Source organism: Pleurodeles waltl, chromosome 1_1 (assembly GCF_031143425.1).
Source record: "Pleurodeles waltl isolate 20211129_DDA chromosome 1_1, aPleWal1.hap1.20221129, whole genome shotgun sequence".
Taxonomy (NCBI): Eukaryota; Metazoa; Chordata; class Amphibia; order Caudata; family Salamandridae; genus Pleurodeles; species Pleurodeles waltl.
Window position 1 is genome coordinate 245,393,498 of NC_090436.1, and position 15,574 is coordinate 245,409,071.

Here is a 15,574-nt window from a genome sequence, read left to right on the forward strand (position 1 = left end):
ATTTCCTTATTTTTCCACTGTTGCGCAGCTCTATGTAGTGAGGCTGGAGGAAGCAAACGTTCCAGGGCTGGAATGCCATTTTGAGTCTATCTAAACCTTGCATGTTTTAAGGGTTTTCATCAGCATTTCTCTAATCTTTGCCCACACTGAGAAAGATAGGAAATTTACTTCTGACAAGGGCAGAAGTAAAACTTTTTTCAGGGTTGGGGAAAAAAGTGGTTGGAGGAAAAGAACTTGTAAACGCTCAAAAGATTTTCACATGAGCAAATCTACATATGCATAGGTGCTTGTGCTAAAATATGGTTAAAAATATTTTCTAGGAGTCCGAATACGTAGATCTGCACTAATGCAAGGACCTATACCATGGGTGCACTTTTGTGACTTTCTTTAAGAATCGGGACCCTAATTAGGTCTGGCGTTAACCAAGACCTTTTTGTTTTTATGAAAATTATGTATCTTGCTCTATCCATCTACCAGCTGGCTTCACTGTGAATGATAACATGCTGCTCTTCCACAAAGAGCATATTGGCATACAAAGTAGTTTAGTTCATTGCCAAGAACCGCTTTTTGGCAATGTTTGTTACAATGGTACCTGGCAGCTCCCACAACAATAAAGTTTTGCAAAAACCATGTCAAAACAAGACATGCATTGACAAAGCCAAAAGACTGACCACCAATGTCAGACCTATTGGTTTTGCCAACACTTGTTTATTTTCATGTTTCCCATAATGTTGTTAAAACTGGATACACCGATTTCCCATTAGGAATATTTTTGGGAACTACTAGCATGCATCAACAGATTCTACTAAATAATGCTTCTAAGAAATGATACCTAAACTTTCACCTTAGTTTACCAAAACGTTCTTTCCCAGTTGCATTTTTTTGGGGAACATTTTATTCTAAATGAAAATCATCAAGCTTCTGCAAATATTTGCAACTAATCAGAGAGCATTCTGGGAGCATTATATTGTAAAATTTTGCAAATGTGTGTGCACGTTGTTTTACTAGAACCACTGTCAAATACTGCAGTCTGCGCTTACAACATTTATTTGTATCTTACATACACACACACATATATATACATATGTATATATATATATGTTTAATAATAAAGGCTTTGCATTAATGAACCATAAATACAAGTTCGAAAAGCATTAACAATAACAGATGGACAGAAATATTAGATCAACTGCAGACAGTTCCCTTCCCTGCTCCATAATGTCAAACCGTAAACTAGCAGCCAAGGGAGGTTGTGCTGCAGGAGACTGGGACTACTTATCCCAAGGACAAAATAAGTATGAAAACGTGTTATCCTTGACCCCACCCCAAACAATATGTTGTGGGTGTTGGGCCACAGGAATTTCACACTCCTGGTATAGAGGTGTAGGTTGTGCAGGTTCTGGTGCAGAATCCTGGCCTGCTGCTGCGACATAAGAATGTCCTAAAGTGATAGCATGATTGGGGACAGATGCTGATGCCCAGTCTGGACACCACACTCCTGGCCCAATCTAGAGCCACGAGGATGACATGGGCTCAGTTGTTCTTGATCTTCTTTAGAGATGGGGCAAGATAGGTAGAAGAAGGAAGGCGTAAAAAAGTCCTGTGCTCCATTCCATCCGGAATGCATCTCTTAGTGAGAGTTTTCGCTGGAATATTAAGATGCAAAATATGTTTACATTGAATGTTCAATGGTGGCGAACAGGTCTGGCCAAGATTACCTCTATAGGCAGAATACACCATTCAGGACTGGCCAGCTTCCACCAGCTAAGCTTGTCCGTCCTGCCATTTACGGATCCCAACAGGCGTTTCAAGATCAGGGAAACATTCCAGCCAATGCCAGTGTTGCAGAGCCTCTAGGCATAGAACCCAGGACCCCACCCCCCCTCCTTCATGCAGCACCATATGTATTGTTATCCGTGAGAACTTGTACTTTCCGACCCAGCAGTGAGGCATCAGTCACCACCGTAAGCTCTGGATGGAGAGGGAGTGGGTATGACACTGATCCAATTGCGGTCCAGCAGCCACCACTACAGAGGGCGTCTAGTCACTTCTGAAGCACGGATGGAATCTGACAGGTTGCCTTGGTGCTGGTACTCTGACTTCAAGCTGGATGCAGGAGGCTAACAGTCCAAGAAGCCTCACAGCCACTCTCACTAAAATCCAGGACAGAGCCTGAAACATCAGGATAATAGTTCAAATGTCCAGGACTCATTGCAATGGACGAAAGACAAACAAAGCCTCTGGGAAGGAGTCAGGTGCCACTTTGACTTGTTGATTGAGTACCCCAATGTCCACGTCTTGTGAGTCCACCTTCATTGGTCAGTCATTGATTTAGGGCAAAACTGGTATTGTCACCCTCTGAAGATAATTAGCAAACACTGCCATCACTTCAGTAAACACAAAGGGTGACTGGTGAGGCCAAAGGGAAGCACAACAAACTGAAGATGTTCTTGAGCTACAATGACCAAAGGGAACGTCTGCAAGGCTGAAGAACAGGTATATGAAAATAGGCATCCTTCTGGTCCAAGGCTACCATCCAGTCGCCTGGATCCAGGGCAAACAGAACATGTGAAGTGAGAGCATTTTGAATCTGTCCTTCCATAGGAAGGCATTAGGAGAGCAAAGATCTAGGATAGGCTGAAGCTCCCCATCCTTCTTCGGCATGAAGAATAGTGAGAGTGGCAACTTGCTTTAATCCAAGTCCGGAACCCTCTTGAAGGCTCTTTTTGGAGAGTAAAGCTTGCAACTCTTGCATTAGAATAGACAGGTGTTCTCTGACAGCTTTTCTGACGTGGAAGAAGGTGCAGTGTGGCAGAAAGAAACAGTAGAGAATAGCCATGCTGAATGATTTGGAGGACCTATTTGTTGGATGTAAAGTATAGCCACCCTGGAAGAAAGTTATGGATCCTGGCTCTAACAAAGTGGTTGTGTGCCACTAGTGGCAAGCTAAAGCAGCTCAGACTGTTGCTATTGGGGGGAGGGGGAGTAGGGGGAGGGTTGGCCTGGAAGAACTGATGCCCATGATCACCTATGCACTGCCGGCCAGATCTATGCCCCCAGTCTGAAAAGCACACTGGTGACTGCACTGTGGGCTAGGGAGACTGGTGTTGTCTGAAGTAGCCTGGAATTTCCTGAACCAGTGAGGAAACTGTTTGGAGGGGTCCAAGACTCAGAGCGTGCAATGGCCCTACTCTCATTATAGAAGGAAGAATAAGTTTTTACAACAAAAAGGTGTGAGCCATTGAAAGGCATATCAATAAGGGAAAGAAGTACGTTTCGTGAGAAATCTGTGGATTCCATCCATGCATGGTAACGGAACACCACACTGGTGATGACACTTTCTCTGGACAATCTGTTGTATCAAGGCCAGCATGAATCACATTTCTGTGGTCGGACCCAAGAAAGCCCAAAGTTCATCCAGGTCCGCCAGCAAGATGTCGCTGGCCATGTCCCAGAGGGTGTGCATATACTGGCACAATAAAAGTGACTGGCTTCAGTGCTTGGCTAGCTGAAGGGAACATTAATTTGCTGAATGGGTCAATCCTCGTCACCTCCCTGTCGAGGAGAGGAGGATGAGTAGGATGCTGAGCTGGTCTCTGGCATTTAGCTAACTCCCTACTCACCAGTGGGCAAGAACAGAGCTCAGAACAAGGGCCCATTTAGACTAGCCTAGGTTGTAAAACCTCTGTGAAGACTTTTGTCTTGACTTCAACAGAAGGCAGCTGTAAGTCCAGGTGCTTGTCAAATTACCACTGCAAATGAAGCACTGTCCCCTAGTTGGGGGCCCAGAAGACAAATTCAAACCTGTTTCAGGGGGAAGCATCAAACACACTGGCATCTTGTAAGTTCACTAGAGCCCTCTGAGGGTGTCTCTATGGAAGTGGAAGCATAGCATGAGACTCGTGTTGAATGGAGCCTGGATGCGCTGTTGCAGGTTCTGAGTGTGACCTTGGTCAGGGCTGAAGTGATGCTGGATGGAGCCGGACATTGGAGTCAGTACCAGATTCTCCTCTGGCATTGGTGACACTGATGAAGAGGGACCAACATGGGACTTGGAGCTGGCGTGGAAGTTTGCACCGGGGTTGATGCTGAACATATGACCGTTCTGAATGGTTTAGACAGCATGAAGGATGGATCCGCCGGTGGTAATCCAACTTGATTTTTGGGACTAAAAGGCATGTCAGAGACAGCTGTAAAATGGTCTCTAACTGCTGTGGTATCTCAGATGGCCTGGGGAATTTAGAGCGCATCATGTTCCAATGCTGAATCTGCTCCTCCATCAGGGATTGGCAGCAAGATTGACTGTCCAATTACGCCTTCAAGATTTCTCTTTTGGTTGAGGATAGCATGGTGAAGTCAAGAATGGCTTCACTTATGTTTCTGCATGGATTTTGACTTATCAAATGCTTAACTGCAAATAAGATTTCATGCAGAAGCAGGTCCGCGCCTGTGACCTTTTTGGAAAGTATATCACAGCCAGAGATAGTGCCCGTGTGCTATGATTAGGTCAGGTTTTCCATTGAAACTGATTTTTGTTTTTGTTTAACAAGTTACTTACCTTTAGAGACACTTTTTCTGATACAGACTATCTAATCGCTAGTACTTCACCTGAGAATATTCCCCAGGTGTCAGACTTGATCTGAAAAATCTTGAGCAGTACCTCTGTGTGCTGATGTATGTGGAGCCCATATAGGTGACACCTTGGAGCACTGACAACTGTTTGGTTACCACCCCAAAAATGCAGAGCCATGACTGAAAAATTGTGACCAGTTTGCAGAAACCAATAAACTCTTAGGGAAGATCCCATTTTGCAGAGCGGGGAGGAAGGGAGGGTCAGTGAGGAAACTGCGGCTAGATGGAGTTTCCTCCAGAATAAGCATTACCAAAGGTATTGTTAGAAACGGGGTCTTTGGTTGACAGTCAGGTTACCCCCGGTTCAAGCAAGGACCCTCACTCTAGTCAGGGTAAAAGAGAATCACCCTCAGCTAACCCCTGCTTACCCCCTTGGTAGCTTGGCAGAGCAGTAGGCTTAACTTCAGAGCGCTAGGTGTAAAGTATTTGTACCAACACACACAGTAACTTAATGAAAACACTACAAACTGACACAACACCAGTTTTAAAAAAATTAGGAAATATTTATCTAAACAAAACGACAAAAATCCAACATACACAAGTCAAGTTATGAATTTTTAAAGATTAAACTCAAAACTAGCGCTTAGAAACAAAAATGCTTCGATGAGATGTTAACACGACGTCGTGACGGAGTCGTTCCCAACAAGCCGACACCAGAGGCGCCGGACACGGAGTTGCGTAGACCCCCAAGTACAGTACCTTTGGTGAAGAGTGAAAACAAGCCGTTGCGCGAAGTCGGGGATCACGACATCTGTGCGAAACGTTGAATCCACGCACTTCGAGCGGCGTCGGTCATGACGTGGTGCGGCGACTTCCACGGAGTCGCGGACTTCAGCAGGGCTGCAGCGGCGTTGGGCCTGCGAAGAGCGTCGCGTTCCAGTGAAGGTCACGGAGTCAGATGCAGGTGGCGTTACCGGATTCAGCAGCGGTGTCGGTCCAGAGTCGTCCGAAGTCGATTTCCTTGGGTTTCCACCAGCTTTCCTTTCAAGGGCCCAGGGACTGGATAGGGCACCACTTGTCAGAGCAGGAGTCTCTCCAGAGACTCCAGGTGCTGGCAGAGAGAAGTCTTTACTGTCCCTGAGACTTCAAACAACAGGAGGCAAGTTCTAAATCAAGCCCTTGGAGATTTCGTCACAAGATGGAAGGCACGCAAAGTCCAGTCTTTGCCCTCTTACTCTGGCAGAAGCAGCACTGCAGGAAAGCTCCACAAGCACAGTCACAGGCAGGGCAGCACTTCTTCCTCAGCTAACAGCTCTTCTCCAGGCAGAGGTTCCTCTTGGTTCCAGAAGTGTTTCTTAAGTCTGTAGATTTGGGTGCCCTTCTTATACCCATTTTAGTCTTTGAAGTCACCTTTCTTCAAAGGGGACTCACACCTACTTGTGAAATCCTGCCTTGCCCAGGCAAGGCATCAGACACACAGCAGGGGGTTGGAGCCGGCATTGTCAGAGGCAGGCACAGTCCTTTCAGATGAGAGTGACCACTCCACCCCTCCCTCCTAGCAGAGATGGCAAACCAGGAAATGCAGGTTCCACCCCAGCCCCCTTTGTGTCACTGTCTAGTGTGAGGTGAAAAACAACCCAACTGTCAAACTGACCCAGACAGGGAATCCACAAACAAGGCAGAGTCACAGAATGGTTTAAGCAAAACAAATGCTCACTTTCTAAAAGTGGCATTTTCAAACGCACAATCTTAAAATCAACTTTACTGAATGATGTATTTTTAAATTGTGATTTCAGGGACCCCAAACTCCACATGTCTATCTACTCTCTAGGGGAATCTACTCTTTGATCATATTTAAAGGTAGCCCCCATGTTATCCTATGAGAGAGACAGGCCTTGCAACAGTGAAAAACGAAGTTGGCAGTATTTCACTGTCAGGACATATAAACCACATTACTATATGTCCTACCTTATCCATACACTGCACCCTGCCCTTGGGGCTACCTAGGGCCTACCTTAGGGGTGCCTTACATGTAAGAAAAGGGAAGGTTTAGGCCTGACAAGTGGGTACACTTGCCAAGTCGAATTTACAGTGTAAAAATGCACTTACAGACACTGCAGCGGCAGGTCTGAGACATGATTCCAGGGTTACTTGTGTGGGTGGCACAACCACTGCTGCAGGCCCATTAGTAACATTTGATTTACAGGCCCTGGGCACCTCTAGTGCACTTTACTAGGGACTTAACAGTAAAACAAAAATGCCAATCATGGAGAACGAATTACGTACACATTTTAAACAGGAGCACTTGCACGTTAGCACTGGTTAGCAGTGGTAAAGTGCCCAGAGTAACAAAAACAGTAAAATCAGAGTCCAGCACACATCAACAACCTGGGGAACAGAGGCAAAAAGTTAAGGGAGACCACGCCAAGGATGAAAAGTCTAACAGGTATGCAACGTGTTCTTTTGAAATAAACTTCTAACTGGAAGTTCCTTATCTTAGAATAGCTAGCTAAGCAATACCTCCCCAGAGGTGGGTCTGTGAACCAGCTTAAACCAAAACGTCCCAAAGGACCAAATGAGGAAAATGCTTGTTTTGCCGAAGCTAACCGTCCGGACAGTAGTGTTTCATGAACATGTGGAGTGACGCTCACATAGCAGCTTGACAGATGTCCATGAAAGGGACTCCATGTGCTAACACAGTAGTGGCTGCCTTAGCTCTGAAGGAATGAGCCAGCAAGCCTTCAGGAAACTGCTTTTCAGCCAAATGCATTGTAGATTTTGATGCAGAGCAAAATCCAGTGGGAGATGGTAAGATTCTATACTGCCTTGCACAGTAAACAGCTGACTGTCCACCCATTTTTTCGGCGTCTGATCAATGTAAAAGGTGAAGGCTATTTTAGAGTCCAAACAATGGAGCCTCTTCTCTTCTTTGGAGGGATGAGGTGGAGCAAAAGTGTTGGCAGTGTGGTGATATTATGGCCGACATAGAAGTGTGGGGGGGGAGAAGGGGTCATCACTTTTGGCAGGAAAGAGGCCAGGTTTCAATGAACCTGTTTGTCTGGGTAGAAGCTGGTGTTAGGAGGGTTAACAGAAAGCTGAAAGCTTCCTTTTCCTCCTGACCAACATAATTGCCACAAAAAGGCTGCCTTAAGCATCAGAAGTCTCAAGGGGCAGCTGTGCATGTGTTCAAAAGGGAAACACATAAGACAAGTTAAGATCAAATTAAAACACTATTGGGAAATAACAAAAGGGGTAAGCCCTTGAGAAAATGTGCCACAACTGTTGACTGAAATAAAGAGGGATGATCCGGCAACTGCAAGAAGGCTGGGATAGCAGACAGGTAATATTTAACAGTGCCCAGGGGAAGGCTTTGTTGGGCTAAAGATATCAATTTGTCATCTGGAGCATCAAGTCACAAACTTGCCCCAGTGGCAGGAGTATACTGACTTTGTTATGAGAGATGTGGCTGCCACAACATCACAGATTTCAGGCGAAAGATTAAAGACATTCAACTGTAGCCATGCATGCTCTGTGCATGAAGTTGGAATGAGTGCAAATTTGAGTGCAAGACCCTGCTCTGAGTTGCGGCAGGAGATCCTCCTGAAGAAGCAGTTTTTATTGGAGGATGAAGGCTCATGCTCAGGCTGACTTGAGCCTGGTCAATCCTGATCCTCTTGAGAAAAAGGGGCAGGAGTGGTATTAGTGGAAAAATAGAAATACAGGAGTCCAGAGTTCCAATCTGAGCAAAACACATCTCCAAGTGACAGCCGCTTTGGAAACTCCGACATGCACAACTGTTGAAATGGCGTATTCTCAGTGGTAGTGAACAGATGGAGCCAAGATTCCAACTATTCTTGGAAGAGACCCTAGCACCACCTCCTGATGCAGAAGCCATTCGTGGTCCACGAGGCATTGATGGCTGAGTTTATCTGTCCCGACATTCAGAGATCCCGACAAGTCTTGTACAAGCAGGAAGATGTCCTCATGTTCCAGCCATATACAGAGGTACACGTCCTCCCAGCACAGAGCCCACAACCCCACACTGCCCTCTTTGTTGCAATACCACATGGCAATAGTGTTGCCTGTGAAGACCTGAACCAGGTTTCCCCTGATGGATGGGAGGAAGGTTGCAGGAGGCTGGACTGGCTTGTAGTGGGTACCAAGGGGTACTTACACCTTGCACCAGGTCCAGGTATCCCTTATTAGTGTAGAGGGGTGTCTAGCAGCTTAGGCTGATAGAAAAGGTAGCTTAGCAGAGCAGCTTAGGCTGAACTAGGAGGTGTGTAAAGCTCCTACTATACCACTAGTGTCATATGCACAATATCATAAGAAAACACAATACACAGGTATACTAAAAATAAAGGTACTTTATTTTTATGACAATATGCCAAAGTATCTCAGTGAGCACCCTCAGTATGAGGATAGCAAATATACACAAGATATATGTACACAATACCAAAATATGCAGTAACAGCAATAGAAAACAGTGCAAACAATGTATAGTCACAATAGAATGCAATGGGAACCCATAGGTACAGGGGAAACACAAACCATACACTCTAGAAGTGGAATGCGAACCACGAATGGACCCCAAACCTATGTGATCTTGTAGAGGGTCGCTGGGACTGTAAGAAAACAGTGAGGGTTAGAAAAATAGCCCACCCCAAGACCCTGAAAAGTGGGTGCAAAGTGCACCTAAGTTCCCCAGAGAGCACAGAAGTCGTGATAGGGGAATTCTGCAAGGAAGACCAACACCAGCAATGCAACAACGATGGATTTCCAGACAAGAGTACCTGGGGACCAAGTCCAAGAGTCACGATCAAGTCGGGAGTGGGCAGATGCCCAGGAAATGCCAGCTGTGGGTGCAAAGAAGCTGCCACCGGATGGTAGAAGCTGTGGATTCTGCAAGAACGACAAGGGCTAGACACTTCCCCTTTGGAGGATGGATGTCCCACGTCGTGAAGAAGCTTGCAGAGGTGTTTCCGTGCAGAAAGACCGCAAACAAGCCTTGCTAGCTGCAAAGGTCGCAGTTAGGGTTTTTGGATGCTGCTGTGGCCCAGGAGGGACCAGGATGTCGCCAATTGCGTGAGGAGACAGAGGGGGCGTCCAGCAAGACAAAGAGCCCACTCAGAAGCAAGCAGCACCCGCAGAAGTGCCCGAACAGGCACTACAAAGTGGAGTGAACCGGAGCTCACCCGAAGTCACAAAGGAAGGTCCCACGACGCCGGAGGACAACTCAGGAGGTCGTGCACTGCAGGTTAGAGTGCCGGGGACCCAGGCTTGGCTGTGCACAAAGGAAATCCTGGAAGAGTGCACAGGAGCCGGAGCAGCTGCAAATCACACAGTACCCAGCAAAGCCGTCTAGCGTGGGGAGGCAAGGACTTACCTCCACCAAGGTTGGACAGAAGAGTCACTGGACTGTGGGAGTCACTTGGACAGAGTTGCTGAGTTCAAGGGACCTCGTTCGTCGTGCTGAGAGGAGACCCAGAGGACCGGTGATGCAGTCTTTTGGTGCCTGCGGTTGCAGGGGGAAGATTCCGTCGACCCACTGGAGATTTCTTCGGAGCTTCTAGTGCAGAGAGGAGGCAGACTACCCCCACAGCATGCATCACCAGGAAAACAGTTGAGAAGGCGGCCGGATCAGCGTTACAAGGTCGCAGTAGTTGTCTTTGCTACTTTGTTGCAGTTTTGCAGGCTTCCAGAGCAGTCAGCGGTCGATTCCTTGGCAGAAGGTAAAGAGAGAGATGCAGAGGAACTCTGATGAGCTCTTGCATTCGTTATCTAAAGAATTCCCAAAGCAGAGACCCTAAATAGCCAGAAAAGGAGGTTTGGCTACTTAGGAGAGAGGATAGGCTAGCAACACCTGGAGGAGCCTATCAGAAGGAGTCTCTGACGTCACCTGCTGGCACTGGCCACTCAGAGCAGTCCAGTGTGCCAGCAGCACCTCTGTTTCCAAGATGGCAGAGGTCTGGAGCACACTGGAGGAGCTCTGGGCACCTCCCAGGGGAGGTGCAGGTCAGGGAAGTGATCACTCCCCTTTCCTTTGTCCAGTTTCGCACCAGAGCAGGGCTGGGGGATCCCTGAACCGGTGTAGACTGGCTTATGCAGAAATGGGCACCATCTGTGCCCATGAAAGCATTTCCAGAGGCTGGGGGAGGCTACTCCTCCCCAGCCCTAACACCTTTTTCCAAAGGGAGAGGGTGTAACACCCTCTCTCTGAGGAAGTATTTTATTCTGCCTTCCTGGGCCAAGCCTGGCTGTACCCCAGGAGGGCAGAAACCTGTCTGAGGGGTTGGCAGCAGCTGCAGTGAAACCCCGGGAAAGGTAGTTTTGGCAGTACCCGGGTCTGTGCTAGAGACTCGGGGGATCATGGAATTGTCTCCCCAATGCCAGAATGGCATTGGGGTGACAATTCCATGATCTTAGACATGTTACATGGCCATGTTCGGAGTTACCATTGTGACACTATACATATGTCGTGACATATGTATAGTGCACGCGTGTAATGGTGTCCCCGCACTCACAAAGTCCGGGGAATTTGCCCTGAACAATGTGGGAGCACCTTGGCTAGTGCCAGGGTGCCCACACACTAAGTAATTTAGCACCCAACCTTTACCACGTAAAGGTTAGACATATAGGTGACTTATAAGTTACTTAAGTGCAGTGGTAAATGGCTGTGAAATAACGTGGACATTATTTCACTCAGGCTGCAAGGGCAGGCCTGTGTAAGAATTGTCAGAGCTCCCTATGGGTGGCAAAAGAAATGCTGCAGCCCATAGGGATCTCCTGGAACCCCAATACCCTGGGTACCTCAGTACCATATACTAGGGAATTATAAGGGTGTTCCAGTATGCCAATGTAAATTGGTGAAATTGGTCACTAGCCTGTTAGTGACAATTTGGAAAGAAATGAGAGAGCATAACCACTGAGGTTCTGGATAGCAGAGCCTCAGTGAGACAGTTAGTCATAACACAGGTAACACATACAGGGCACACTTATGAGCACTGGGGCCCTGGCTGGCAGGGTCCCAGTGACACATACAACTAAAACAACATATATACAGTGAAATATGGGGGTAACATGCCAGGCAAGATGGTACTTTCCTACAAAGGTTTTCAATGCCAAGGGGATAACCCTCTGCTCCAGGAGGTTGATATTGAGCTGAGATTCCGCTGGAGACCAGAGTCCTCAGATCTCCACCTCTCCCGGACGGCTGCCCCAGCCCACAATTGATGCATTGGCCACAACGGTCAGCTTCAAGTGGACAAGGGAGAGGGGTCTGCCACTGATCTAATTGTGGTTCATTATCCACCAGTGCAGGTCTTTTGCAGTCTTCCCTGGGATCTGGACCAGGTCAGAGATTCTACTGGTGCTGTGTCCATTGGGACTTCAGAGCCCACATGCGCCATCTGGAGTGCTTCACCAGAAGGATGCAGGAGGCCATCAGACCCAGCAACTTCTGAGTCAGTTTTTCCAAGATCCAAGACTGAGGCTGAAACATACAGATCAAAGCACAAATGTCCCAGACTCTTTGCTTCGGAAGATAAGCAGGGAACTTCACTGCGACCAGAATGGTGGTGATGTAAGGGAGCTTTTCAGAGGGAGTCAGGTGTGACTTCAGCATGTTGATCGTGAACCTCAGCGAATGCTCAAGTTTTGCTGTATTCTGGAGGTAGGTGACAACCTTCAACAGGCATTGAGGTAGGTGAAGACTGAAATCCCTGACCTCTGCAAATGTGCTGTAAGGACCACCATCACTTTCAGGAGCACCTGAGGGGCACTAGTGAAGCAAAAGGGAATCACAGTGAAACAAATGCTCTAGGCCTACCATGAACTGCAGGATTCACTTGTTGGTCTGCAGAAAGACAATGTGTAAATGTCCTGGCAGTCCATCCAGGCTTCAAGATACAAGGCAGACAGAACCGGAGTTAGAGTCAAAGTGAGCATCTTGAATTTCTCTTTCCTAAGGGCTACTTTCTAGTGCAGTTTTTTTAAGCACCAGAAAGTAGCGGGAATAACAACCACGCCTCACTTCTCATGCAGGAACCATCTCAATAGCTCCTTTGGCTAACAGGCTTGCACATCCTGATGTGGCAAGCAGAGCAAGTCCTCCACCAGCCCCTCGGAAGATGGTGGCAACAGTAGTGGCGTTTCCAAATATGGAAGGGCATAACCCCACTACACAATTTGGAGTACTCACTTGTCAATAACCTCTGACAAGTGAGTACTCCAAATTGTGAAGCTGGGTTATTTGGACAGGTGGTGCCTGATTCTGCTGCCAACTGGATGGTTGTGCTGCGCGGAAGGTCCACTAAAGATGTTTAGAGGCTGCGTTAGCCAGAAGGGCAGGGGACTGGACAGTATGCTGGGAGTAGGTTCCACAGCCTCGGTGAGATCTGCGTCCCTGGTTCCAAAAAGACTGGGACTTCTGCTGGCCTGGATGGTAAGGATGGAATTGCCAGTGAGTTTGGAAGCCTCTGCCAAAGCCCAAGAAGGGGCGAAAGGAGAGCTTTTGTATGGAACCCAAGGAGAGACCTAGGGATAAGGTGGTGACCCAACACCCCACTAAGGCGCTTCAGCGCCCTGTGGCCTTATCACTTAATAGGTGGGATCCATGAAAAGGCATGTCTATCAGGGAAAACTTGACATCCCCTAGAAAACCCAGCCAACTTCAGCCAAGCATAATAGTAGAATGTAATTGTGGGGGGCGTTTAATCAAAGAAGTGCCTTTGCTTGGCGTCAATCCGTTCAGAAGTATTTAGTATTTAAAAGTTGGTGCCCAATACCTCCATGGGCTTCAACGGAAGAACAGAGATGCATGGACTAATAATTTGTAGAGTTCCATGAAAATGGTTTCTTGGACCTCTACAGAACTAAAATTTCAACAAATGCTCAAATCTGATCGGACACTGTAGCATTTTCTCCCATCGTCCATTTGGGTCTGTGGAAACAAAGCCTCCAGATTGGCTGGCTGCCAACATCTGTAAAAATGGTACAGCCACCATTACAGGACACAGGAACTCTATCCTGCATCCTGAAGAAGAATGAAAGGGCACATAAGGAGGAAGATCGCCTACACCCTGACCCTCAGGCCCATATGGGTGGGGCCCCAAAGAGAAACACGATTCTTTTTATTTTTTATTTTTTTTAAACAATGGAGATTTTGTTGTGGGTTGTAAAAAGAACTGCACTTCTTTTTTTTAATGCACTTAAATGTGACGAAGATTTATTTTTTAATTGAAATGCATCAGCATTCTTCTGCACACCTTATAATAAAGGGTTAATTTACCTCCTCGTGCCCCACACTTTTCTAGAGGGAATTGCAAACATATTGAATACATAAAGGCTAGCTATTTAATATGGGCCTATATTGCCACCGAATGGTTCTGGTGACATTGATAAAGCAAAATAACAAAACTGAGTGGTTTATGTCGCCTGAACCTCGGGGTGGAGGAATACAAGTATATTACAAGTTACTCATTATGCATTTTTTAAATTGCATGATTTGAAGATTATTCCTTTAAAATTCGTTGTCTGCCTGAGATTTCAGATGTCATTCAATGTTTTGAAAAATGTGAGGTTTTATTGAGGATAATGTTCTTCTATTTAAATGTGTTTTAAGCAACATGTTTCATTACAAGTCTAAAAGTCAATGTAAAGAAATTAAAACCATACACTCTAAAAAGTGCCTCTCTTTTGTAGTACATTGACACTAAAGAGATAGTTTAACAAGACATGAAGAAAGAAAATAAAGTGCAATGTGGGGCAGTGTAACGTTTTTCTGACAGGGTTCCGTTTCGAATCGATTTTTGACAAAGACCATTCGTTACACGCTTGCATCCAAAATGGCGCTGCAAGGGTGCGTTTGTCAGATGCACTGATTAATGCTGTTACAGCAGCAGTGTCATTCTGAAAGTGTTTTTTTCATCAGCAGAGAAAGGAAGATGAAATGAGGTGTTAACTATCAATTTAACTTTGCTGTTTAGCAAACGCATTGAGCACTGGGAATTACTACAAATAACTCAGACTGCCTTTCTGTGAAACAGATTTAAAACTACTAACATTATATATATATATATATATATATGTATATATATATATATATATATATATATATATATATATAAATAAACACACACACACACACACACACACACACAGGTTACATTTTTATAGAAAAAAAAAGAAAGAAATAAAACCTATGTTACCTTTTCTGTAATAATGCGATCCACACATTGCTTTCCTGTCAGAGGGAGGTTACACTTATCCATGATTTTGTGTCCACCACCCTAATTTGAAACAAATAGAAAAGTAAACCCTTTGGAGCCTTATGGAAATTTTTTACTTCATATATATGCATTTTACATCTAATTTCTTAAGACATTAAATTACAGAAAAGTAAGCTGGCAATACCCACGGTAAGTGCTTCAAACTAATAGATTACACTTGCGTACATTTTCATATGCAGAGCATGTTTTGCTGACATTGTAACTTTGCACCTACAAAAATGTTTACAAACAAAATCTGATTCATTTTCACAAATGTAACTGCAGTCAAGCTGAATACCTAGTAAAAAAACGTGGCATGAGGCTCCAGGCTATTAAGCTCATTTATTGCAGCAAATAAAAACTTACCATTGTGTCAAGACAAAGGCAAGTGGAAAATATACACAATATGGCTAACAGCATCTGGGTCAATCTTATACAATTAAGCACTGGAAAACGAAATACCAATAAACACGTTTTACTTAAGCCAACCGCTCTACATATTATTCAACCGTCAGCAGGATTGTGACAAACGAACTTGACAAAAGAACACTCACTTCCTTAAATGTTAAAATTGGTATACGGCTGATTGTCACATTTAATTTACTTGCAAGTCTCTAGTATATGGTACTACATAAGCTAGGGCCAGTAAATTAAATGCTACCAGGGGGCTGCAGTACTCGAGCGACCCACTAAAGTAACACTGTAAAACCTTGTCTTCAGGCCTACCACTTCCA

General features: G+C 45.7%; 1 protein-coding gene across 1 annotated transcript in view; it reads right to left on the reverse strand.

The window, feature by feature from the left end:
- OXCT1 (3-oxoacid CoA-transferase 1) overlaps positions 1–15,574 on the reverse strand; it is a 448,860-nt gene that overhangs the window by 64,085 nt on the left and 369,201 nt on the right. The window contains exon 15 of the mRNA XM_069221450.1: positions 14,781–14,861. Coding sequence (XP_069077551.1) covers positions 14,781–14,861 — 81 coding nt within the window. The remainder of the gene's footprint in view (positions 1–14,780; positions 14,862–15,574) is intronic.